Source organism: Danio rerio, chromosome 4 (assembly GCF_049306965.1).
Source record: "Danio rerio strain Tuebingen ecotype United States chromosome 4, GRCz12tu, whole genome shotgun sequence".
Lineage (NCBI taxonomy): Eukaryota > Metazoa > Chordata > Actinopteri > Cypriniformes > Danionidae > Danio > Danio rerio.
In genome coordinates this window covers 34,501,086-34,527,817 of record NC_133179.1, presented here as the reverse complement: position 1 = coordinate 34,527,817, position 26,732 = coordinate 34,501,086, and the positions used below count along the sequence as shown (strand labels likewise).

The following is a 26,732-nucleotide window of genomic DNA, read 5'->3' as shown; positions in this document are numbered from 1 at the left end:
ACGCCCACTTTTCTGACTTTTTCCAAAGTAGAGGTGTGAAAACACCCTGCTGAAACGAGGGGGTTTCATGGCCCTTTAAGCTATCATGTCATTTTCAGGTGAAGGGGGAAAAGTGTTGCACTTATCTGAAAAAGCTTCATATGTTTTAAATAATGAAGTGTATTTTTGCTTTTAAAGTATTACACGTTTTTAAATGAAATTGTTTGAATGATTGTTAAATATATGCCAAACACTGTGTCTTAGTTATTTTATTACTTTTATTTAGTTTAAAAAGCATAATATGAATCCACTGAAACAAAACTTTGTGACTCTGGGTCATTTCTGCAACTTTTTAATAAGAATGTGAAGTAACAGCACAGTAGAATACTGTATATATAATAGTAATATCAAGTAATAACAACACTAAACAAAATAAACAACTTCCAGTACATACAAGTGCAAACAAATGAACAAAATCTGAACATTAATCAAACAACAGAGAAACATAGGTAATGAAGAATTAACATGCCAGGTTAATTCTCAGCAGTGAGGTCCATGTCTGCTGACCTTAAAAGCCTCGGTAATCTCAAACAAAAAGAGGACGACAACCAGAAAGTGCACAATAATTTGGTTGAAACTTAAAGATGGGTGGAAGGGAGGATTAAGAGCAGTTTGAACATACTCACCAGGCTGTAATTCCACATGTGTTGTACAGAATTCAGAGAAAGGAGAGAATATTAGGTCGCCTACTCACACTCTGAGTGTGGCATAAAGAAAACTTGTGAGAAAAAGAGCAAAAGCCAAGTCAGTAAAAGAAAATTCAATTCTCTGGAAGTAAAGGTGAATGGTTTGTAAGACCCACTCATTCAACCTATTACAACCAAGTCTCTATTTGGAGAGCAGTGTTGTTGCTTGGCAGCGCAGAAAGAGTACTCCAGGGTAAGAAGAGCAGAGAGATGGTTGTCCAGAGAGAGAGAAGAGAATATGGCCACAGGTGGAAATTTGGAGTTGGACATGTTAGAAGTGAGTGAGTATGGAGGATTGAAAGATGTTGTTTTACATCCAGTCCAATTCCAGCCCTTTCCCGGCAAAATATGTCCTCTTTGAGCCATAATCATAGAATAACTCCTCATCACTCTAAATGTATTTTGTAGCAATGAAGAGAATGATGTCTCTATCATTAACGACATACAGCCTGAGCCGGATATTGGCTCTTTTGCTGGAGTGACGGATCAGGCGTCCATAACTGAATTTCATAGGATGACACTGGCAACTTTCTTCATGTGCGTCAATGCACATGGCTTCATGTTGTTTGTTCTCATAAAAAAACAAATGGCCAGCTCTGATACCGCTTGTCGAAGCAATTGCCATCCCATCTTCATGGCTAACCAGCTTGCCGTGGTATTCACAGACAACCTCCCCGATCTGAAAGGGTCTTTTGGTGAAAACACCATCGCCCTTGTCAGGGACGGGCCTGACAGTCAGTCCTTTCCAGCGTTGAGACAAAATCATTTTTTTTCACAAAGCTGCTGTCGATGACCAAGTCCAACCTGGCAACAGGTTTCCACTGCTTCAGAACCACTGCAGCCTGTGGGACGTTTGACGTCCACCCTTGTTTGTCCATCCAGCGGCTTATTTTGGACTCTGATGGCTGTTGTCCAGGAAAGTGTTCTAGAAACACAAAACACATCAGTATTCGGCTATTCTCACTCAATTCCCCTGTTTGTGTCATTAATCATCTGTATACTCACCGAGAGCATGCTGTTCACGCAGCTTGAGCTGCTCGCTACGCCAGCGGTCATAGCAGTGCCTCTCATGTTCTGAGCCACACAGCTCAGTCCTGCGTGCCCTTTTTGGAGAAGGCCCCTCCAGAGTCACTGGACAGAACTGCTCAAGAGTTTTATAGGCCGTCTGTTCGTCCACCCTTGTCTCACAGCTGGAAGCTCTACTGGATCTTTGTCTATAAGATCACAATAAAAAAAAAATTGAAGTAAGGAAAGGCTAGGCTGTGGGTTGCAGATTTAAAAATAAGGATCATCTCAGTTGTTAGATGCTTACGGTGTTTTCCCAGCGAGCTGATCTAGCACACTTAGAGCCAGAAACAGATCTGAATATGTTCCCCTCATGTAGTTCCTTTCAGCTGCAACCACATTTCTCTCCACTTCTGACAGGTTTTGTGCTGCTGCCTCAAATGCTCTCTGGGCATCGCCACACGTCACACTAGGAAGACTGTATCTGAAACACAAGGCATCGTAAGAAGGCAAAAAGTGGACAGATGAACATGTAGAGTTAAAGACAGGTGTAATGTTGCTTACTTGTCATGTAGTCTTTTTAAGTCGTTGGAGGGATTATAAATCGATCTCCCACTACTTGACACAAAAAATGAATCAACTGCCACATCATCGCCAGTGCGGTTTTCTTGCAGCATTACTGGCCGCACCTCATTGAAGTACAAGTCGAACCACTAGTTAAAGAAAGAAAAAAAATAAGTCTAAATTTGACACAATACATTTATTGCTGTTATTATATGAAAGACTATATAAACTTACAAGTTCCTGTTCGTGTGACAATGGTACTTTGTGCTCCTTCACTGCAACACAGACACCATTCTCTATCCGGCTTCTCCTCTCCCAATCCTCAACCTGCAAAAAGACAGTTTTACACATTGATGAGGCATATAAGAACAAAGAAGACAATGTACGGAAAAACAAACACTTACAGTCATGTGTGTTACAATTCCAGGCCGCTGGACTAGCTTCAGCATGATAACAGCCTCCAGGTAGTACAGGACGAGCAGCCGTTCATTTTTAGTCAAACAGTCCCCTGTGATGGCTCCTGGACACTGCATTTTGCATATCACGGCCTGGAAATCTTTGAATGCAGCCTCCAAAACAGCAAGGCAGTCCTTTGGCAAAACTTCTTTGCCACAACCAAACTCTGATTTTTTTTGCTGTGACCTCCATGCTCACTTCTTTGGACATGCCACTCTGTATTCCATACAGCGCATCCATAAAACTCTCACAGTCCTGGAACAAAGCTGGATTGTTGTGGCAAATGTCCGTGGAGGTAATAATGTATTTCATGAACCTTGAAAAGAGATCAACATTGGGTTTGTTACAGTCAGAACACAGCACAGCTGACATGATTAGTTAGCATGTACATGGCAAACTTGTGGTGGTTCCACATTACTGACCTCTTGAGACTCTTCGAGTAGTTGAACACTGTCCATTTTGAGAGCTTTGTATCTGACAAGATGTTAAAGTACTCTCGCACTTTATCCACCCGCCGAACAAACATCAAGTTTGGTTCAGTGGGGTCCATGTAATGCAAGAACCTGGACACTGTTTCCACCTGAAAGCACACATTTCACATAAAAATAAACTGTACTCCATACACCCACACGTTTTATACTTTCACTTGTTTAATGAACTTACTACTTGTTTGCTGTTTTTATATCCTAGGTCAGTGTAAAGGTACTTATTAAATTCTGCTAGAAGGGGGTGGTCAATGGAGTGCTTATTGTATAAGCCTTTTTTGACCATCTCCACCCTCACGGAAGAGGTCCACATCGGTCCACCAGTGCTGAACAGAAAAGCAGGTGATCAAAACGACTTTGTATATTAAAGAGAAGTCATATCCACAGTGTATATTTACTTTCTGGGAATGCTGATATAAAAGTATACCTCTGATAGTACTCTCCAGAGCTCTCGTCGGATAAGGACTCATTTGGAGGCTCCAATGGACTTTCTGCACCTTCTCCAGAGCTTTGAGGCACAGAAGATGTTGTCGACCGAGCTGGTTCCGGGAGGACTGAAGGTAAGTTGTTAATCACCAACCCCTTTGACTGCATCTCCGCAATCATCCTAAAACAAGGAACATAAAATAAGGTCAAATAAACAATACAAAGATGTATATTTATTATTATATGCAGATGTTAGATTTGAAGTCCGATACATCAAATAAGATAAGCACAACTGAATACAAACCTGGCCAGAGGATTAGTAGAGTCCAATATGTCACAAGTTTTTCCAAACTCCCAGAAACGTCCTTTGTGACAGAATTCAGACAACTCCTTCTTGGCCTCTTTGACGACAGCCTGGATCTCTGCTTCTGTGCTGTTCCTCATACACACCTTCCTGAGATGCCCAGGAAGAGAGTGAGGAGCCTTTTTGCACACAGGACAGAGGAAAAACATCCTGCTGTGGAAGGATCTGTGTGGATAATAAAATCAAAATGTTATAAAATGAAGAGACCAAGAGCAGCTTTGGTAAGGTTTGGGGTCCACCACATCCCACCCCCAACTCCAGGTAAAGAAACAAAGAAATGAGCACACAAACACACACAGCAATGTCTGCCGGATATTTTGATTAGAGTTTTAAGACAAAACTTAATTTCATATTAATATAATACTGTTACTAACCATATTATTTTAAACGTATTTAATAATATGACATTTATTATGAGAGAAGAATAAAATTGTCTCAATTATTTCTTAAACAAGATTATACCAGCAGTTAGGATTTACAAGTCAAATATAAAATAACAACACAACTAGTGTACAAACTGCTCTCCTTTCACAAATATCTGTCCTCTTCAGAGGTTTTCTAAACTTCTAAATTTAAAAGTTTTTTTTAATTATCTAGAAGAACTAAGTTCTAGAAGACTGTTTAGATTTGTAAAGATTTGACTTCCACAAACCTAACTAACTCCCACTGATAAAATGATACAAGCTAAATTGAGTTTAAGAAGCCTGCTGCATAAGGCATACTGACTAAATGTACTTACTGTTTAGAGGCCATTTCTGATTTTGAAATGTGAGTTCTGTCCACTGGTCAAACGCAGCAAGCTGTAGTTGAAAGTGATACGACTGTAATTTTACTAAGATGAGATGGGCCTCTTTAACCTGAGCTGGCAGCAGGTCAACAGCCTATCAGGAGACAGCATCCAACAGCAGCCCAATCTGCCCATCCCCAGGTGTTAATGGCCCAATAGGAGCAGAAACAACTTTAAAACAGTTACTACAACTGATCTAGGCAAATGTTTCGGTGTATTTAAAAATATAGAGTCTTTCTTCTGACTTTGAGTACTTTTATATTTCACAACACAGATGCAGGAAAATATATTGGCCTGAAGTCTGAAACAGTACACATGCAAGGAAAATCTATTTAAAAATACACAATTCCTGTGAAAACATACATATAAAACAGAAAACAACAACAAAACCTAAAAAACAGTACAAGCATAAAATAAATCAAGTTAAATGAAAGTCAGCTGTTTAGTTTCCATTCAAAGATAAAACCTAAAATAAGTATATATTTAATTTTCAGTAATAATGGATAATAGGGTTTAGTGTGTGTGTGTGTGTGTGTGTGTGTGTGTGTGTGATTTTAAATAAGAAAACAGTTAAGTTAAAAAATAAAAAGTTTAACAGTAAAACTGTTTTTTGCTTTGTAAGATTGTGTTGTTAAAGCCTCCTGAGAGAGCATATAGAAGATATGAACAGTCTTACAGTGAATAGTGATTTCTGATGAAGTATATAATTATAAGAGTTTGTGTTAGGCTCTGGAATTTCACCAAATTAAAATAAAGAGAGAGACTTGTAACACATTTTAGAGTAGATTTATACTTTGTTTGGTGATGGATACAATAAATAAATAAAATATAATTGTGTTTTCTGATGGATGTCTGCTTCAGGATTAAGTAATACATATCCTTTCTTATGTCTTTATAATTAGTAATAAAGTGGAATGTTTAAGAGCCTTGATTATATGATGACCATGGTGTCCTCCCTGTTTACAGTAAATCTGGAGTAATATGTGCGTGATTGTTTTTCTGTATGCCAAATTATTTGTTTCCTCAGGATCTACCCAGGACTCTTGAAAATATGGAAACAACTGTTTCCTGAGTTATTTGCCACTTTAATTTAAATCTTTTAAAATTAATTGCTTTGTATGTAAGCTGCCAGTTTGGATGTTGAATGTATTTTTAATATATATTATTCCTATATTGTTACATATATGTGAGAACAATATATATTGTTAATAATATTCATATACAGTTGAAGTCAGAATTATTAGCCTCCTTCAAATTTTTTTCTTCTTTTTTAAAATATTTTCCAAATGATGTTTAACAGAGCAAGGAAATTTTCACAGTATGTCTGATAATATTTTTTCTTCTAGAGAAAGTCTTATTTGTTGTATTTAGGCTAGAATAAAGAAGTTTTAAATTTTTTAAACACAATTTTAGGGACAAAATTATAAGCCCCTTTAAGCTATATTTTTTCTCGATAATCTACAGAACAAACCATCATTATACAATAACTTGCCTAATTACCCTTGCCTGCCTAGGTAACCTAATCAACCCAGTTGAGCCTTTAAATGTCACTTTAAGCTGTATAGAAGTATCTTGAAAAATATCTTGTCAAATATTATGTACAGTCATCATGGCAAAGTTAAAATAAATAAGTTATTAGAGATGAGTTAAAACTTAAAACTATTATGTTTAAAAATATGTTGAAAAAATGTACTCTCCGTTAAACAAAAATTGGGGAAAAAATAAACAAGCGGTCTAAACATTCAGGGAGGCTAATAATTATGACTTCAACTGTATACTGTACATACACATTTAATTGTAACATATTTTGTTCTTACATGAATAATAATCTGAACTCTCAATTGTTGGCCGGTGTGGGTGTTAACTACTTATTTGCTAATGTTGCTAGGTGATGGAGGTATGAATAGTCTCATTAGCAACTTGTTGTTCTTACATGAATACTGATCTGAACTCTTAATGGCTGGAGTGAGTGTTAACATCTCTAATTTGCTTATGTTTTGCTGTGGATTTAGGAATGGTCTTGTTAGAAAGTTATTGTTCGATACCATAATGTTTGTGCGTTGGTGGTAATAGTCAAATGCAAGCTTTCCTAAATTACTTGCAGAATTTTATTTAAAAAAAATAAAAAAATAAAAAACATAAAAAACTGTTCTGTTTTGTTGACCTGTTGGTCGAGGTTAATACAATTACTCCTGTGCTTTCTATCGTAGACATGGGCCGGTGTAAGATTCTGGTATGATGACCTTGGATAAAAGAAAAATCCGTTTCTCAATATTGTGATTACTGCTCTAAAATATATTCTTTAAATGTCTGGGTAAAAACAAAACCTTTTCCCTTTTGAGCACGATATATTTTATTTCGAGAAACATTTAAAAGTAAAGATAGTAATAGTAAAGAATGAAAATGAATCATTGACTTCTGCTGTGTTTATTAGCTTAAAAAAACTTATTTACATTTTTAAAATGGCATCTTTGGATATCTTTTGTGCTGGAGATACTGTTAAAAAAACGTTACAAATAATAAAAAAAAACGCAATAAAAAACAAACAAAAAAACTTTTCATACACTGTAGGAACGATACAGCAGAAACTTTTGGCAGTTTTAAAACCTTGACTTTTCCAAACTGTGGTATACATTGAAAATGGTTATTGTCCCTTGTCTATTCCATTGTATTGAAACATTACACAAACGTTGTGTGTGTGTGTGAGTGTGCGCATAACTATGTAAACCAAACCCTAACACATACACACACACACACACATTTTAATTTCTAATCTATTGTGTGTGTGTGTTTATATATATATATATATATATATATATATATATATATATATATATATATATATATAGATATAGATATATATATATAACAATAGATTCGAACAGAGAATATGTGTATGTGTTAGTTAGGTTTACATAGTTATGAAAATAATGCCGAGTTCAGACTGCATGATTTTCAAAGTAGTCGTGTCACAGATGTGTTCACACTGCATGACTATCTGGGCTAGCGTTTCGTCGCTGCTTTGTTTACACGGCAAGATGGATCGGCGACAGGGACTTTCACATTGCATGACTTTACTATAGGAAGAATCGCCGACAACTTCGTCCAAACTACGTCTCACAGCCAAAAACACGTAGTATATCTTTTGTTATTAACTACATAATGAGAAAGAAGCCTTTAATTGAGTAGAAAATACATGTTTGCTCACCTGGGTTTAAAGGGAATTAGCCATTTCTCCTCAATGTTGATAATAAACTAATTTCTTTCTGTATGAAACGTCAAACAGACACGGTTGCTCCTGAGTCCTGTCAAACCTCCACTAGTTTTTCCTCCATTTCGTGGGTCCAAATAAACCGAAAAAGAGCGCTTTGCTAGCCTGCAGCAGGTATACACACACGCACACTCGCTCTCTCTCTCACACACACCCACAGAAGAGATTCCAGATCATCTCATTGCTGCTGACTGCTCCTGCAGAGGATTCTGGGTAAATCTCTCATCAGTCTTCAGCTCAGTTTCACTGATGATCCACAACCAACCCAAAACCCAGGGCAGAGCGGCTCAGTGAATGTGGTCTGGACTGAGTGGATGAGGCTCATTGTGTCTCTATAGATGTTGTAGAAGATCAGAGTTCCTGCACTGTGATCCACAAACACTCCTATTCTCCTGCTGAGCGGCTTCACTGGGAGATCAGTGTGTGTGTTATTGTGTCTGAATATGAATCTGGAGGAAGAGCAGAGCAAACTCCAGGACTGAGCATTAAATCCAAACCAACACTCAACACCTCTTCTCTTCCTCCTGATGCTCTTATATGACACTGATATTAACACATCATCTCCACTCCAGTCAATCTCCCAGTAACAGCGTCCACACACACTCTCTCTGCACAACACCTGAAGATCATCATCAAATCTGTCTGGATGATCAGGATACGGCTGATTCTCTCTCACACTCTTCACCTCTCTGTTCTCCTCAGACAGAATGAGTTGAGTGTGTGCTGTGTTTGGATCCAGAGTGAGGAAACAGAGCCCTGAACACAAGAACACACACATTTATAACCACAGCTGTGTGTGTGTGTGTGTGTGTGGGAGAGAGAGAGAGTGTGTGTGTGTGAGTGTGAGAGAGTGTGTGTTTGTGTGTGTGTGTGTGAGAGAGAAAGAGTGTGTGTGTGTGTGAGAGACAGAAAGAGAGAGTGTGTATGTGTGTGTGAGAGAGAGAAAGAGTGTGTGTGTGTGTGAGAGACAGAAAGAGAGAGTGTGTATGTGTGTGAGAGAGAGAAAGAGTGTGTGTGTATGTGCATGTGTGTGTGTGAGTGTGTGAGTGAGTGTGTGTGTATGTGTGTAGTCCTACACTTGCGTGGTCCTGCTGTAATCCTCATGTGTCCTCCATGATCCAGACTGTTAACACACACAGATGGAGAGAATGAGCTGTTTAGTTTCCCCCTCAGCTAATAAGCTAAAGCTAGCACTGAGCTGCTCAGCTACACGCTCCAAACTCTTGAGCTAAAACACACAACACTTGTTGGTTGAGCCGGGATGCACAATGAATGTAACACAGTGCGTTCTTTTCCTCTGCTGTTGGTGAAGCGAGCGCAGATACTGCTCATGTTGATGGAGACACCCTGCTGCAACATTCATTTATTACAGTGATCACACTTAGCTTTGCCATCGTTCTTCAGCACATGCAGCCTTTGAGCACATGTTGCAGTCCATCTCTAAACTATGTTCAGATTATTAAAGCTGCTCGCCAGCGCCCAAGTTCCTGACAGATTAGCAAGTGAAAAATACACATGTGTGCACAGAGAAGAGGAATCCAGATGTTGATTTTAGAACAAGAGTCTGAACATTAATCCAAGTGTCTGATTCCAGAATCTGAATCCATCTTCAATCCCCAACCCTATTCCTGACCTGATATTGTAGGATTCTTCAGCAGAAATGGAGGAAGAAGTTTCTCTGCTCAGCTCAAATGCTGAAACTGTACATTGTGTCCCGCTTAATGTCACTGTAACTGAGCCAATACACTCCAACATTTACAGAGGAGATTCATTTCACACTCAATGATTTGCTCTTCATAGACATGACTGGAATACTCTACAAGCTGTATCTTCTGTCTGTCCTCACCCCATAACCCTCACAGAAAACTGAAGCTGATCACAAAAGTGTCTTTTTAAAGCCATTCAGTGTAAAAGCACAAGGCCAGTGCTGCTTCACTTACTTGAGTTTGTCCAGTGTGTAGTTTGGATCCTCCAGTTGTTCAGAGAGCAGCTTGACTCCTGAATCTCCTGGATGATTGTAGCTCAGATCCAGCTCTCTCAGGTGTGAGGGGTTTGAAGTCAGAGCTGAAGACAGAAAACCACAGCCTTCTTCAGTCACCATACAGCCAGACAATCTACAAACACAGCAATAGTCCACATCACACAGTTGGACAATCACACATCTCTTTGTGTTGTGAAGATGCTGACTGCTATTTCTGCTCATGTCAACAGCAGTGATGAACACACACATCCTGATTAGCTCTCCTTATTGATCGAGCCCTCGCATCAGCAAACGCACTCACACAAATAATGTAGCATCTTAATATACAAGGTTTCTGCAGATATTGTAATGTAAAATTTTAGACTTTTTAAGACCTTTTCAAGAGCATTAAGTAATAAATTTAAGACCTATATCACAATATCAAAAAACCTGCAAGAGAAAATGCAAAAAAAAACAAACAAACATCTTAATGCTGATTTATACTTTTGCCTGGCGCCGCATCGCACACCTCATGAAACGGACGAGGCTTTTATACTTGACGCATTAGCTATTGAGATATTCTTTTTAAATGACAGGGGGGCAGTCAAGAGAAACAGACAGTAAAATCGGACAAATAAAAAGAGAAACAATAATGTCACTAAGACGTTTTTGGGGATCTTTTTTTGTTTGTTTTTACAAATTTATCCCTCAGTTTTTTTCAAACTTTTACAAAAACTTTCGTCCTTTCCCACTGCTGTTGCTATTTCTATCCAAAAATGATTTGTCATCTGGTTCTCCCTATAATCACGCATGGATGGATCATAAAGATGTCGGTACAGACGTACCAGTTTCAGACAGAATCTCTTCAAACAGTTTCATATTCAACTCAAATCATATGTGGCGCCGCACCACCTGTTTACCCGAGTCTCAAAAATTCCATTAACTCTGCTATGGCTTTATTTCGCTGACAAATCTTGTGAGCGAACTATTATAAGTCAAGAGCGCATTCATGCAATATGAGCGAGCGAATCTCCTTGCTCCTACACCGATTTCCTCTTTTTGTGGACAAAACGCTGCTCGCACGCAAATTTTCTCACTCTGAAATGCACTGCTCACACGCAAACTTTCTTGCACGCTCTCAGTACTCTGCTCCCTCTTCCTTTTGTGCTTTTTGATATGATTTATATTACTACACTAATTATTACCAATAACCAAAATCCTGAAATAGACTTGCATATTACATTTTTACTCTAATAAACCACAACATTTTTGGCTGTATATCATATGATGAGATATTTCCAGTTTCAAACACTTAAAAACACACAGAGAATAGTTTTATTTTAAAAACATTTATTAAACATCCAAAAGGTGCAAGTAGAAATTTAACTGTGATAGAAAATAGGGGTAAACTTGATAAGATTTTATAGCCTACTGTACTATTTACTCTTCAAATTAATCTCACTATCAATCCTATTTCATCATGGCAACTAAAGTAAAGTGAACTGGTGTCTGCTGTACAGTGTTTTGTAAAGTACAGTAAAGTACTTCAATTAATCTGTTGTTGTAATACTATAGTTGCTATGGTAACACAACAAGTGTAATATAAACAAATTACCCAGTTTGTTTTACAATATAGGGTATATTATACTACAATTCACCACACTTTACTGAAGTAAAACTACACTGTATTTCATTTTATTCGTTCACTATTCTTAATACTACACTATGCTAAAGCATCTATGAAGAGCAAAAGCACGATAGAAGGGGGAAACACAAGACACAAAAATTGTGAGTCTGCATCGTCCGACGGAGCGACAGCAGATCATTCGCACGTGAACAGCCGTGTTTTGAGGGCTCGCTAGCAGTTTTGTGCAGAACAAAGGACACCGGCGTGTGAGCAAAGAGATTCACTCTCTTTTATTACACGAATGAGCTCCCGACTTAAAAAACTGCACTCACAACATTTGTCAGTGAAATAACGCTGTACTCCACCAGCCGAAATCATGTGTCTCGCACCCACAGCGAACCTCCCAGCAGCAGTTTTAACATGAAGTGACACGACATCTGACATACAGATGCCACTGAGTGTAGTGACACTTCCCGTGGCCATGCGCATTGAGTCAATAAAAGAAAGCTGATTGGCTATTGCATGTTGACCTCATTTGTAGTTGTAAACAAACACAAACCCGCTATTTTTGTCTCTTTCACCAGCCTGACAGTCACATTCACACTGATAGAGCATTAGGGGCCTTTGGGTACCCCAGGGATCCTCCAAATTAATTTCAAGGCTTTTTAAGACCTTTTTAATACCATTTTTAAATGAAATTCAATGCCAACTTCGTACCCATTCTGACAGAAGTATGAGGGAAAACTGTCAAATCTGTATACATTTTGAACCCTAGAAAATAAGTGACTACTTGAATTGAGTAAAACTTTTATTTAAATGGTCAGTTATTTTTAATACATGCACAACAGCGTAACACACATTTGATTTTTAATAAACAAATAATTTTGAACTTTGTGTTGAACACTATAGGCTTCAAAGCTCTGCTGCCTTGGCTGCAATTGTTTCGCCCAGACTCTCAAGTCCTGTCAACTTCTGCTTGTGGCTTTTTCTCAACGCGTTTGCCGTAGAGTTGATGTTGAGCCACAGTAAGATTGGATGTTCCTTGGCTGTGGTGGCAATGCTTTTAATGTAGAAAATAGAGGTGTAAACCTACACTGGTCTCATGGTTCGGGTACGATTATCATGCTATCGTTTCGGTTCAATTTGATATCTCTGTGCATCACGGTGTATACACAGTTTTCTATTTGGGGGGAGGGGGGCTGTCTGTATAAACACACACACACACACACAAGACCGGAAGTCATTCATTTTTGATGGAGAGTAGTGCGGGAGCTGCATGGAGTTCCAATCATCTCCGTATGCGGAAAATTCTGATCCAATTTGAGCTGCAGATCTGTTGAAATATTTGAACTCCTACGACTAGACCGTATGTGGCTGGCCAACAGGATGTGCTGTATTCCAGTGTTGTCCAAGCAGGTCCGTGTGCGCGAGATGAGAAATACTAGTTTATTTGGTTATTTTTTTTTTTTATCAGAAAACTACATAAACAATAAAACATTTCTATTCATAAATGCAAGTAATAAAGTAATAAAAATATATATGGTTTGTGTTGTCTCCACATTCCCACCAATACTGTTAGTGGTCTATGACTTTCTAGTATTCATTCACTTATTCAACCATGGTGAATGCACAGAGAATAAAGGCTCTTGCTTTTACACTCTGGACACTGCCAGAACAGCTTCTCTCGCATGGTGCAGGTCAGAACAGAAAATTCTGTGCAAATGCCACAAGGCAGCGTAATCAAACAGTCATGTCCCAATGTCATGTGCAGTGGAAAGGCGGCTTCACGCTCTCTCTCATTCACACACACACACACACACACACACACACACATGTTATAGCCTTCCCGCACCACAAGAAATTTGGTCGGGTCCTGTGGTACAACCGCAGGAATGCAGTTCCCCTTCGGATGGGGAACTTCAATGCTATTAGTGGATTTATTTATTAATCCACAAATGGGGATTTCGTTTCAGAAAGCCAATCGTCTGAAAAAATATATAACGGGCCAATTAACTGCCAATTAATTGGCAGCGTAAGCTTGCGCATGCGTGCCTTATTGCCAATTATCTCTGCATATAAGCACAGTGAAAGCAAGGAAACGCCATCCTTTTCGCTTCAGAGACTTTTACAGCCTTCTGAGAGAGTCGATGAGGGCTCCTCCTGCTGTAATCCAGCGATTTGAGCGAACGAGAGTGGTCTCCCAGTCCAGAGTGGGTACACGCGGTGGCAGATGGTAGAGCTGGGATTCTCCCTTGCCTGGTGTTCTCTGGATCCGTTCCTCCAGAGCGTATAGTTGCTAATTTCCTAAAAGAGCAACACAGTCGTGCAGCACATCCTTTTCAGGATGGCGCTCCGACTATGCGTTTCTGGATGCGGTGGTTTCCTTTCTCCGGATGATGGGCACAATCACTGCGTTGCATGTTTGGGGGTCCAACATGTTAATGCGGTGCTCGCGGACAGTTTATGTCGTCATTGCGATGCCATGTCTCATGCGCAATTGATAATAATAATAATAATAATAATAATTTTTATTTATATAGCGCCTTTCCAGAGCTCAAGGACACTTTACAAGGAATGCAACAAAAAGATAAACAAACATACATGAGGTCAAATATAACAAACATGAATAACACAAACGAAACCTAAGAGACATATGAGCAGGATAGTGGTGGATCAGATTAAGTGGTCAGTTTGGTAGATCAGATGCAAAGCATTCAGAAAATAAGTGAGTCTTAAGTAAGGATTTGAAATCAGAGATATTATTAGCAGAGCGAAGTGAGTGTAGAGAGTTCCAGAGTTTTGGTGCAATAGCACTAAATGATCTGCCCCCCATAGAAGAGAGGCGGTACCGAGGGACAGCAAGAAGGCCAGAGTCAGCAGACCGTAAGGAGCGAGTTGGGGTGTAGGGGACAAGCATGTTGCAGAGATAGGAAGGTGCAAGGTTATTTAAGGATCTAAATGCAAGGAGGAGAATTTTGAATTTAATCCAGTATGCAACCGGGAGCCAATGAAGATCATACAAGATTGGGGTTATGTGAGCCGACCGTTTGGTATGAGTAAGTATTCTAGCTGCAGAGTTTTGAATATACTGTAATCTGGAGATGAGGCTGGCAGGCAGGCCAATGAAAAGAGCATTACAGTAGTCAATGCGTGAGGAGACAAATGCATGGATGACAGTCTCAGCATCCTTGCTACTGATGAAGGGACGCAGTTGTGAAATGCGACGTAAGTGAAAGAATGCAGATTTAGTGACAGATTTAATGTGTGACTGAAAAGAGAGTGTGGAGTCAAAGATTACACCTAAATTTTTTACAGAAGTAGATGTTTTAATGTGCAAGCCAGCAATCTCACAGGAATAACTGGTGGGAATATTGCTGGTGAGTGCTGGGGTGCCAATAAAAATTATTTCAGTTTTGTCCATATTAAGTTTTAGTGAATTTGAGGTGAGCCAATCATTAATATCATTCACACAAGCAGAGATGTTTTCAATTTGGGCGGATGCAGTTGGAGTACATACAGAGTAAAGTTGAATATCATCAGCATAAAGATGATAGTTAAGACCGTGATGTTGTAGAATCAGACCAAGTGGGATTAGGTATACTGAGAACAATAGTGGGCCAAGAACAGAACCCTGGGGAACACCTCGCTTCAGGGGGACAGTAGGTGACTGAAAATCCTTAATAGAGATGAATAATTGTCTATCTGAGAGATATGACGAGAACCAAGAAAGAGCAGTTCCAGAAACACCCAGATTAGAGAGACGTGAGATAAGTAAATCATGGGAGACTGTATCAAAGGCAGAACTGAGGTCGAGTAAAAGTAATATAGACAAGGAGCCAGAATCCCCAGACAGCAATAGATCATTCACTACCTTTACAAGTGCAGTTTCAGTACTATGGAGTGGGCGAAAACCAGATTGAAAAGGGTCCAGGAGATTATTATCAACTAGAAAAGACTGGAGTTGAGTAGCAACAGTGCTTTCCAGTAATTTAGAAATGAAAGGTAGATTGGAAATAGGACGATAATTAGATAGAATCGAGGGGTCGAGGTTGGGTTTCTTAAGCACAGGTGTGACGGCAGCAGTTTTGAGTGGCAGAGGAAATGATGCCTGAGTGAGAGATGAATTGATAAAGTGAGAGATGACAGGGGAGATAACAGAGTGGCAGAGTTTCAGGAGGGAGGTAGGAGCAGGATCAAGGTGACATGATGATGAGCTGGATTTCAATATTAGCTTAGAGACAGAATCAGGGGTCGTCAGTGAAAAGCAGGACAGAGACTGACTGGAGAGACATGATGCATGGCTGAGCTCAGTATCAGTAGGAACGCACTGGTGGACCGCATTAGTCTTATCGAGCAGATAATCCAAATAGGAACAGCAAAACTCAGTTGAAGCTAAGGCCCTCTGAGGTGGGGGGCTAGTAAGCTTATTTATTGTATTAAATAGTGATTTTGGCCTATTGCTTGATTTATTAATTGTAGTAGAGATGAATTTAGAGCGAGCTAAGGTGAGAGCAGATTTATATGATTTAAGATGATCTTGAAAGGCCAAATAATGAACAGTAAGACCGGTTCTCCTATAGAGACGTTCAAGCTGTCTACCAGTGGCCTTGAGAGTACGGAGCTCAGGAGTGAACCAGGGAGAAGAGTGAGTGGCGGGGACATATCTGGTCTTAATAGGAGCGTGCTGCTGCAGGACTTCAGAAATAGTAGAGTGATAGTTAGACAGTATCATAGATGGGGAAGAGATATTAATGACATCAGAGAGGTTGGAAGAAACAATAGAAGTGGAAAATGACATAGTGTCAATATCTTTCAAATTTCGGTAAGTAATAGTAGTCTTCGGGCAATTAGAGCGCAAAGGAAGATTAAGGCTGAAGTCAATAAGTTTGTGATCAGAAATACCAGTGTCAGAAGCAGAAATGGAAGTGATATCCCCCTTGGATGTACAAATTAAATCAAGGGTGTGACCGCGGGTATGAGTTGGAAAGCAGACATGTTGAGTTAAATTGAAACATTCAAAAACAGACAGTAACTGAGTAGTATTAGAGTAGGCAGTATCATCATGAATATTGAAGTCCCCGAGCAGGAGGATAGAAGATGACAATGAGCAAGCCAGGGTTAGCAGTTCACTGAGTTCAGAGAAAAAGATGGACAAGGCTTTTGGAGGACGGTAGAGTAGAATAATTGTGAGGCAGTCAGCTTTGAGAACCATATATTCAAATGAATTGGTGTTGTGAAAGTCCAGTTGCTTAAGCCGAATATCATGCCGATAAATGACAGCCAGACCACCCCCTCTGCCATGTAGTCTGGGACGGGCGAGATATTTGTAGCCATTGGGAGCAAGAAGATTTAACTGAAGAAAGTCAGCCGGGGCTTGCCAGGTTTCAGTAAGGAAAAAAATGTCAAGCTTATTGTCAGTTATGATTTCATTAAGATAAGTGGCTTTGTCCGATATTGACCGACAGTTCAAAAGCGCAAAGTGACGAAGTAAGGAGTTTAGTTTAACGGTATGATGCTGGTTGAGAGTGGGATAAATTAGTGATCGGTGAATGGTATGGTCAGCAGGCAACAGTCTGGATGTGATCGGTCTGTGATTAGTCCAGATGCATGGAATGGCTTCAGGCTGAGAAAAAAAAGTACTCCTGAGCGAACGCCGTGAGCGATGAACATATCGTGGGCGCCGGAGAATCCCTAGACTACGGCAGTATTCATACGTCATGGAATCAAGACGCGGGTGGCAGTTTAATGCCTTTAACTGCGATGGTAAATAGCCGATATCCATTACGGAGAATAGGTGCAAAAAAAGGCAAAAAAGAGAAAGAGAGAAAAAATAAATAACTTTTGCAAAGGACATGTTAGAGCGAGTGAGAGCCGAACACAGGCAAAAACTACGTTAGCCAGACCCAAAGACGCCACTACACCAAAACGGCAAACTAGATGGAAGTCAATACTCCAAATAGCAAGCAGTAAACGACCAGCACAACCAACTGAGAGAGCGATCACTCACCCATCAGAAGAGCCAAACGTGGTGAAGACGCCGGGGGAGAGGGCTCGCAGCAGCCCGGCGGCAATCTCACAGACAGGAAAGTTTGAAACTAACAGTCCGGTTTGTTTCAAAAGCAGCAACTGTGCAAAAATCGAATAATCCAAACAGCCAAACTGGATGACGAGGAGACATGCAGCAATACAATCCAAATATGAGACAGCAGCAAAGACGCACACAGCGTAGCAGAGCGAGGTGAAGACATCAGCAGAGCAGAGGACACACAGTGGCCCGGTGGAAACTTCCAGACAACAGGTTTGATTGGTATCAGATCAGTTCAGATCAGATCAGTTCAAAAATAGCAGTAGTGCAAAATGAGATGATCCAGACAACTGAAATGAGCAGAACAGCCAGATTGAATGGCGATGAGTCGTGCAACAGACATACAAACAGTCCAGGTACGAAGCGGCAGCACAGACGCGCACAGCGTTCTCGTCCTGAGATCGCGGCTAGCCCTTGTGAAAGGGCGAACCACCACAGCTGTCCCCTGCACTGCAGCGGGCACTCGGGCAGATCTGAGGGTTTCAGTGAGAGATACACAAGCCCGCGGACATCCCGCTGCTCCGAGCGCTCCATCCAAGCTTCGGGCGGGGGAAGCAATCCGTCTAACCAGATGGTAGCCCTTGACACTCAATGACACCGGAGACTAGACGTCCAACACGGGATCGGAGGGTGGGCTTTCATTGTCCGATGATGATCCAAACCCGCTCGCCCACTCCGGGCAGGTGAGCGCTGTCAAGACAGATCCTGAAACGGACATGTTAGCCGTGCTTTCCCGCGCTGCTATGCCCTAGCTCCACGGCCCGACCGACTAGATGGGTGCTGCATAGAGAACCAGAGGGCAAAGCCTTCGAAGCCTCTCGTCCCCTTCTTCCCGGAGGTGCACAGTAGGCTCACACAGTTTTGGAGGGCACCTTTCTCTGCCTGTGCTGCGTGTTCTTCCGCCCTCACCACTCTTGACGGCGGAGCGGCCAGAGGGTAGGAAGTGTTTCCACCAGTCAAGCGCGCCATTGCGATCAATCTTTGTCCGCGTGGCGCCCCTTTTTGGCGGGGTCCGCCTCGTCTCTCGTCAAAAGCCTGTAGGTTATCTGCCTCCCTCGGAGCTAGAGCTTACAAAGCTGCGGGCCAGGCTGCTTCCGCCTTGCATGCGATAGCCACCTACCAGCGCTACCAAGCGCAGGTGCTAGCCGAGCTGCACGAGGGTGGGTCCAACCCAGGCTTGTTACACGAGTTTCGCACCGCAACCGACTATGCTCTTCGGACCACTAAGTCCGCTGCATGTGCGGTTGGGAGGACGATGTCCACATTAGTGGTCCAGGTGCGCCACCTCTGGCTAAACCTGGCTGACATGCGAAAAGTCGACAAAGTTTGCTTTCTTGACTCCCCCATATCCCAGGCTGGCCTGTTCGGCTACTTCGTCAGTAAATTCACCCAGGAGTTCAAGGCGATAAGAGAGCAGTTAGATGCGATGGGCACTGTCATCTATCGGCGGGACCATAAGCCCGCTCTGCCCGCCGAACCATCCACATCTGCTGCTCCTCACCGAGGGCGTCCTTCTACGAGTGCTGCTCCACCTCCGCCGAAGCGGGCATGTCGAGCACCTCGGACGCAGACAGCCCCCCCTGCCCAGGGCGCCGTTAAGTGCGGTAAACGGACTGCGTAGGATCCCTGAGACAGGTCATCTAGAGAAGAGGAAATTTGCTCTTTCCCTGCTGGAGGGCGGGGCCCCAATTCCGACGGTACTTTTCAGTGCCACAAAACATCAATGAAAGAGCACTTTTCCGCTTCCTCAGATGTGACAGCATGAACCCTGCCAGTCCGAGATGCTCTGTGTGCTTTGCCTGTGGCTCACGAGCACTGGGAGGACGGTCTCCTTTCTCCCACCCCTCGAGCCCCCTCTCCGGAGTTTGGGTGCGGAGTGATAGCGAATCTCTCGCCTCCAGCTCTTCCGCGGGACCCTCGCGCTTCCCGGATCAGCACACCCACTCTGCCCTGCCCTACTGCTGTTACGTCAGCGATTGTAGCAATGAGTCCATTAGCGAGAGCTCTGCCTGCCTGGTTAGCGTGGGCCAGCCCTTCGCGGTGGCTCCTACGCACAATCAGACTCGGTTATGCGATTCAGTTCGCAAAACGGCCCCCAAAGTTCACGGGTTTGTATTTCACCAGGGTCACCCCCCTGTCCGCCCCTGTCTTGCGAGAGGAGATTGCTGTCCTCCTGGTGAAGGATGCAATCGAGCCGGTCCCTCCAGCCGAGATGGAGAGCAGGTTTTACAGCCTGTACTTCATCGTACCCAAAAAGAGCGGTGGGTCACGGCCAATCCTAGATCTGCGCGTTTTGAACCGCTGTCTGCACAAGCTGCCGTTCAGAATGCTCAAGCAGAGGCGCATCCTCCGGTGCGTTCGTCCTCAGGTTTGGTTTGCAGCAATACACCTGAAGGACGTATATTTCCATGTCCTCGCCACCATCAGTTTCTGCGGTTTGCATTCGAAGGTCGAGCGTGGCAATACAAAGTCCTCCCCTTCGGACTCTCTGTCTACGCAGGTCTTCACCAAGCTCACGGAGGGTGCCTTAGCGCCCCTTCGGCTCGTGGGCATCCGCATACTCAATTATCTCGAAGACTGGTTGATTTTAGCCCACTCTCGGGAGCAATTGATTATGGACAGAGACAAGGTGCTCCGGCACCTCCACCTGTTGGGGCTTCAGGTCAACCGAGAAAAGAGCAAACTCGCCCCCGTGCAGAGGATCTCTTTTCTCGGGTTGGAGCTGGACTCGGTCACCATGACAGCGCGCCTCTCAGGAGAGCGCGCTCAGCTGATGCTGAACTGTCTGAGAGCTCTCAGACAGCAAAATAGAGGTCCCACTAAAATTATTTCAGAGGCTCCTGGAGCATATGGCATCCGCAGCCACTGTCACGCCGCTCGGATTACTCCATATGAGACCACTTCAGCACTGGCTTCACGATCGAGTCCCCAGACGCGCATGGCACTGTTACTGCGCTGTGTCGCTGTGCCCTCAGCCCTTGGAACGACCCCTCGTTCCTACAGGCCAGAGTGCCTCTAGGACAGGCGTCCAGTCATGTTGTTGTCTCAACAGATGCTTCCAGCACGGGCTGGGGGGCTGTGTGCTCCAGGCATGCAGCTGCGGCCCTGTGGAAAGGAACCCAGTTGCATTGGCATATCAATCGCCTGGAGCTGTTGGCAGTGTTCCTCGCTCTCTACCGCTTTTTTCCGGTGCTGGAGCAGCAACACGTGGTGGTCAGGACAGACAGCACGGCGGCGGTGGCGTATAACAACCGCATGGGGGGTATTCACTCTCGCCGCATGTCTCAGCTTCTCTGGAGTCATTTGCAGCTGAAATCGCTGCGCCATTCACATTTCAGGCAAGCTCAACCGTGCAGCCGATGCGCTCTCACGGCAGCTTTTACGTCCCGGAAAATGGAGAGTCCACCTCGAAACTGTTCAGCTGATATGGGCGCAACTCAGGGAAGCCCAGATCGATCTGTTTGCTTCTCCCGAGATCGCTCATTGCCAGTTGTTTTTTTCCCTGACTGAGGGCTCTCTCGGCACGGATGCACTGGCCCACAGCTGGCCTCGGGGCATGCGCAAATATGCGTTTCCCCCAGTGAGCCTGCTCGCGCAGTTACTGTGCAAGGTCAGGGAGGACGAGGAACAGGTTTTGCTGGTTGCGTCCGTCTGGCCCAACCGGACCTGGATGTCAGGACTCTCCCTCCTTGCGACGGCCCTCCCCTGGCAGATCCCTTAGAGAGAGGACCTACTCTCTTAGGGACAGGGCACCATCTGGCACCCTCGCCCCGATCTTTGGAACTTCCACGTGTGGTCCTTAGACGCGAGGAAGAACCTACCGATCGCGGTGGTTAATACCATCACTCAAGCTAGAGCCCCCTCCACGAGGCGCGCCTATGCCCTGAAGTGGAGTCTATTCACTAAATGGTGCGTCTCTCGCAGAGAAGACCCCCAAAATTGCTAGATCAGCATAGTGTTTTCTTTCCTTCAGGAGAAGCTGGAGAGCAGGCTGTCGCCCTCCACACTCAAGGTTTACGTGGCTGCCATCTCCGCTCATCATGAGGCGGTGGCTGGCAGCACCGTGGGAAGGCATAACCTTATCATCCGGTTCCTCAGAGGCGCTAGGCGAATTAATCCACCCTGCCTTCTCTCATGGCCTCTTGGGATTTCGCCCTCGTTCTCACGAGCCTGCGTACAGATCCCTTTGAGCCACTTGACTCAGTATCTTTAGGATTTCAGTCCCTGAAGACAGCTCTGCTGGTCGCGTTGGCATCTATTAAGAGGGTTGGATGCATTTTCAGTCAGTGACTTGTGCCTGGAATTCGGGCCAGATTACTCTCACGTTATCCTGAGACCCCGCCCGGGATATGTGTCCAAGGTTCCTACCACACCATTTACAGACCAGGTAGTGAGCCTGCAAGCGCTGCCCCCGGAGGAGGCAGACCCAGCCCTTTTCTTACTTTGTCCAGTTCGCACTTTGCATATTTATCTGGACCGCACTCAGGGCTTTAGATCATCTGAGCAGCTCTTTGTCTGTTATGGCGGTCGGCAGCAGGGAAGTGCCGTATCAAAACAGAGGTTGGCCCACTGGATAGTGGATGCCATCTCCCTCGCTTATCAGAGCCAGGGCGAGCAGTGTCCCCCGAGAGTGCATGCGCACTCCACTTGGAGCATCGCATCCTCTTGGGCGTGTGCACGCGGCGCCTATCTAACAGACATCTGTAGAGCTGTGGGCTGGGCGACACCTAATACATTTGTAAGGTTTTACAATCTGCGAGTGGAGCCAGTTTCCTCAAGGGTATTAGGTAACCCTTGGTAATTGAGGAAACTCAATTAAAACTCGGAAGGGTGTGGAAACACGCTTGCTGTGCCATTCTCCCTAACACGGAGATACGTGCGCTTTTTTATCTGTCAGTAAAATTCCCCGTCAGGTGAGCACTGCAGATTCCTCCGAGGCCCCCAGCACTGACTAAACGGAGGAGTTACTTGCTGGCCCACTGGTCAGCACACGTTTTGGGTATAGGTGCACGCTATGCGTGATCCCCACTTGGCGATCCCATATGCTTATTCAGCCATGGTGCAGTCCCCCCTCATGGGCGGACCCGTGTCTTCCCTCTCTGCTAACCATCTTATTTTATGCGTACTCCCCCTTTTCAGGGCTAGTCCATATATTTTTGCCATCATATCTCCCCATTGGGTAGCAGATGGCCTCCGCAGCGTCCTCCCTATCAGGAATGCACGCTTTCCCAATGTACTGTCATATTTTCCTAGAATTATCTAAATTATCTATTATCTTGCGACTCCCAAAAAATATATCTAAATCCGTAAAACTTCTTTTGAAGTGGGATAAGGGCCAGGGATCACGTTGGAGGACCACGCCTCTCTTTGATGCAGGAGTGCTCACGCTATGCCTGGCTATCCTCTCATCGGAAGCGAAGGTAAGGTGCAGTCATTATGGCGTTTTCCAGACATTTCCCCATTCGTGGATTAATAAATAAATCCACTAATAGCATTGAAGTTCCCCATCCGAAGGGGAACGCTCTGGTTACTAAAGTAACCCTCGTTCCACGAGGAGGGGAACAGAAATGCTTTATAGCATCGCTATAATGATTGTTCCTTGGCTGTAAGTGTCAGTCTCTTCAGCTTAAAAGGATGGCGTTTCCTTGCTTTCCCAGTCCTTATATGTGAAGCTAATTGGCAATAAGGCACACGTGCGCAAGCTTACGCTGCCAATTTATTGGCATTTCATTGGCCCGTTATATACTCTTTCAGACGATTAGCTTTCTGAAACGAAATCCCCATTCGTGGATTAATAAATAAATCCACTAATAGCATTTCTGTTCCCCTCCTCTGTGAATGAGGGTTACTTTAGTAACCAGAGCGACCTCTATCCAGAAGAATCACTGTAACAGCCGAGAGGAGAGGAAAAGTCATGCCAGCAGGTCAAACGGGCCACAGTGGAAAAGAGAGAAATAGTTTAGTTTTATTCTCTCAATCGCAGTGAAATAGGAGCTTCTGCTGTAAGTGTCAATGAAAGACTGTCCAGAAGACACATGCAGTGAAATTGAGCACAGTCTTTAAGTAGTTTTTAAGTAGTTGGAGCGCTGTAAATACTCTTGCTTGCCAAAGTAAGCTATGGCGACGCACTTTCTGCTATGACATGGAGCGCGAGATGCACTCAAAGTTACGCTGCATTAATTTTTTAATTAGCCTACATTAGTAACAGTTAACTTTGTTACAGTATGATGTTTAATCATGGGAAAGGCAAAAATAAATTAAAAAATTAAGACCTTCGTAACAAATCTAAGACTTGATATATGAAATTCAAGGCTTTTAAGGTCTTAATTTAAGATTATCAAATTTAAGAGTTTTTCAATGCTTTTAAGACCCTGCGGGGCACTCTGTTTATTCTGTCAGGTGAGAAACATAAATATTCATGACCCAAAAATAAAATGTGAATAATTAATTTTATTAAAATGTTTTTTTTTTTTTTTTTTTTAAATAAACTGATTCTTTTAACTATAAGTCACATTTGAGTATATTGGAAAAAGAAAAGCTTTGAACATGCAACATTTTGCAATATACTATATATAGTAATTATTTTAAATATATTTTTATAGATAAACATACATTAGTATAGATATGATTGAAATCAAATCCCTGTAAATGTTTTGTTTTTTCTTCTGCCAATCCACTGAAAGAGGCTCCACATTCTGTAACCCAATATGAAACTGTATCTGTTGAGTGGAGAATCATTTACCTCAGTGTCTCCAGTTTACAGTGTTGACTCTTCAGTCCATCAGAGAGAAGCTTCACTCCTGAATCCTGCAGGTCATTGTAACTCAGGTCCAGCTCTCTCAGCACACAGTTTGAGGATTGTAGAGCTGAAGACAAACTCTCACAGCACTGAACAGTGAGATTACACATGGCCAGTCTGAAAAAGAAGAACACAGATTACATTAACAGTGTGATTTTAGTCATTCATCTGATGTAAAAACAAACTATGACATTAATAATATGACAAAAACTTGTATCAGTTAGAATGACTGACTATTGCTATTTAATAAAACTGAATATTAAATGCCAACTAATTTGTTCTTGAATACTTTGAAATGTGAGAAAACTGCTAAATTTGAGTTCAGATAAGAGGACCACGAGACTTTATATATTTATAAACCTGCAAAATGCAAATGATCAGAGCCTGTCAAACCTGCTCCAATAAACCAATTTACAGATAAACTATAAATATAATCATTAAAAATATAAAATATAAATAAAGATTTAGAGGTAATTGATTAAAATAATCATTAAAATACACTGATTTCCTGAACCGTTTAAGAAAAAACTTTCATTTGAAGAGCAGCATTTTGCAGTTTCTCCACTAATGCTCTTAAATATATCTGGACATTTCCATCTCAATCAAAACACTTTTTAATGTTGTTGAGTGGAGAATCATTTACCTCAGTGTGTTCAGTTTACAGTGTTGACTCTTCAGTCCATCAGAGAGAAGTTTCACTCCTGAATCCTGCAGGTCATTGTTACTCAGGTCCAGCTCTCTCAGCACACAGTTTGAGGATTGTAGAGCTGAAGACAAACTCTCATAGCACTGAACAGTGAGATTACACATGGCCAGTCTGAGAAAAATAAATAATAATAATCAAAATTACAGTGTAATTTTAAGTAAGTTGTTTAATGCAATACATAATTATAATTAATCCATCCATCAATCATATGTTTAAACTCAGACCTCAGTTTCACCAGTTTACAGTTTACAGTCTTCAGTCCATCAGAGAGAAGCTTCACTCCTGAATCCTGCAGGTCATTGTTACTCAGGTCCAGCTCTCTCAGCACACAGTTTGAGGATTGTAGAGCTGAAGACAAACTCTCACAGGACTCAGCAGTGAGATTACAGCCCTGTAGCCTGTGTAGAGGACAGTAAAAGACACTGTATTATTGTGTCTGAGTGTGCATGTAATTATTGATGTCCCAAGAGGAGTGATTTCTCCTCATAGGAAAAGGAAAAGACTCTAACTCTAAATATTCAGAGTTGCTTTAATGGTCACATGGAGGAAGATCAAACATTTGTATTTTATTATAACATAAACTTTTTTAAAGAGAAGATCTCTGGACCAAAATGAGTAGAGCCAGACAGATTAATTTTGCTATTTCTGAGCAGAATTTTGTAAAGAAAAAAAAAATCTGCAGATTTAAGCAGAATGATTTAAAAGAGTAACAATCATAACAAAAAACCATATTATATAAAATAAATAAAACTTTATAACTGTTATTTAATGTTTACAATGCAAATCCATTCAGATCCACAAATTTGTTAAACAAAGCAAGTCTCTCATATAATATAAACAGACAGAAAATATGACTGTAATAACTGTATTGTAAATAAATCACATGAACATGTTTATATTAGTCAATAATATTCCTGAAATTAATATAAAACTGACTGAATATAACTTTACACACATGAACATCAGTAAATAAAGAGACTCAGTGATGGGCTGAACATCTGAACATTACAGCATATGCTCATTACCTCATCAGACTTTACAACATTTCACAATGTAAAAGTCATTTGGGGCAGCATTTATTTGATGGAAATGTTTTTATTTTACCTCAGTGTCTCCAGTTTACAGTGTTGACTCTTCAGTCCATCAGAGAGAAGCTTCACTCCTGAATCCTGCAGGTCATTGATACTCAGGTCCAGCTCTCTCAGCACACAGTTTGAGGATTGTAGAGCTGAAGACAAACTCTCACAGCACTGAACAGTGAGTATACAGCTCTGTAGCCTTTGTAGACGACAAAGAGCAACAAAATCAGCAGTAAGAAATGAGCAGTGTTGAGTGTTCATGAGTCCAGTCTACAGTGATAAAAGCAACACTGGAAATAAACTATATATATATACTGCTCAAACAATAAAGGGAACACTAAAATAACACATCCTAGATCTGAATGAATGAAATGCCAAACACACCGGCATATG

General features: G+C 42.2%; 4 protein-coding genes across 7 annotated transcripts in view; all 4 read right to left on the bottom strand.

Annotated features, from left to right (window-relative positions):
- Positions 1 to 26,732, bottom strand: part of LOC137491238 (uncharacterized) — a 1,025,816-nt gene that overhangs the window by 306,858 nt on the left and 692,226 nt on the right. The window lies entirely within an intron of this gene.
- Positions 1 to 26,732, bottom strand: part of LOC101886704 (uncharacterized) — an 847,011-nt gene that overhangs the window by 128,053 nt on the left and 692,226 nt on the right. The window lies entirely within an intron of this gene.
- LOC101886371 (uncharacterized) lies at positions 240 to 8,726 on the bottom strand. 3 transcript variants are annotated; one of them, XM_073947899.1, is made up of 11 exons: positions 8,021 to 8,726; positions 3,966 to 4,190; positions 3,663 to 3,842; positions 3,414 to 3,561; positions 3,173 to 3,330; positions 2,699 to 3,066; positions 2,529 to 2,621; positions 2,295 to 2,443; positions 2,038 to 2,214; positions 1,731 to 1,939; positions 240 to 1,650 (listed from the first exon to the last, which is right to left on the bottom strand). In XM_073947899.1, the coding sequence occupies exons 6-11, from the start codon at positions 2,825 to 2,827 to the stop codon at positions 1,442 to 1,444; spliced, it is 966 nt and encodes a 321-aa protein (XP_073804000.1). In that variant the 5' UTR covers positions 2,828 to 3,066; positions 3,173 to 3,330; positions 3,414 to 3,561; positions 3,663 to 3,842; positions 3,966 to 4,190; positions 8,021 to 8,726; the 3' UTR covers positions 240 to 1,441. The 3 variants fall into 3 exon arrangements, with proteins under 3 accessions (XP_073804000.1, XP_073804001.1, XP_073803999.1); XM_073947900.1 differs by lacking the exon at positions 8,021 to 8,726 and adding an exon at positions 4,765 to 4,850; XM_073947898.1 differs by lacking the exon at positions 8,021 to 8,726 and having other exon boundaries at positions 3,966 to 4,850.
- Positions 7,975 to 26,732, bottom strand: part of LOC108184002 (uncharacterized) — a 43,630-nt gene continuing 24,872 nt past the window's right edge. For both annotated transcript variants that reach the window (XM_073947272.1, XM_068220244.2), the window contains 7 exons: positions 26,365 to 26,538; positions 25,485 to 25,658; positions 25,198 to 25,371; positions 24,498 to 24,671; positions 10,024 to 10,197; positions 9,160 to 9,206; positions 7,975 to 8,839 (listed from right to left, as the gene is read on the bottom strand). In XM_073947272.1, the coding sequence (XP_073803373.1) occupies positions 8,316 to 8,839; positions 9,160 to 9,206; positions 10,024 to 10,197; positions 24,498 to 24,671; positions 25,198 to 25,371; positions 25,485 to 25,658; positions 26,365 to 26,538 (1,441 nt within the window). In that variant the 3' untranslated portion in view covers positions 7,975 to 8,315. The remainder of the gene's footprint in view (positions 8,840 to 9,159; positions 9,207 to 10,023; positions 10,198 to 24,497; positions 24,672 to 25,197; positions 25,372 to 25,484; positions 25,659 to 26,364; positions 26,539 to 26,732) is intronic.

Excerpts from the sequence above, each read along its gene's own strand:
- LOC101886371 (XM_073947899.1), bottom strand. The coding sequence starts at position 2,827 with ATGCAGTGTCCAGGAGCCATCACAGGGGACTGTTTGACTAAAAATGAA. Across the intron at positions 2,622-2,698 it reads GAATTGTAACACACATGACT|GTTGAGGATTGGGAGAGGAG; the intron begins GTAAGTGTTTGT and ends GTCTTTTTGCAG. Across the intron at positions 2,444-2,528 it reads TGTCACACGAACAGGAACTT|TGGTTCGACTTGTACTTCAA; the intron begins GTAAGTTTATAT and ends TTCTTTAACTAG.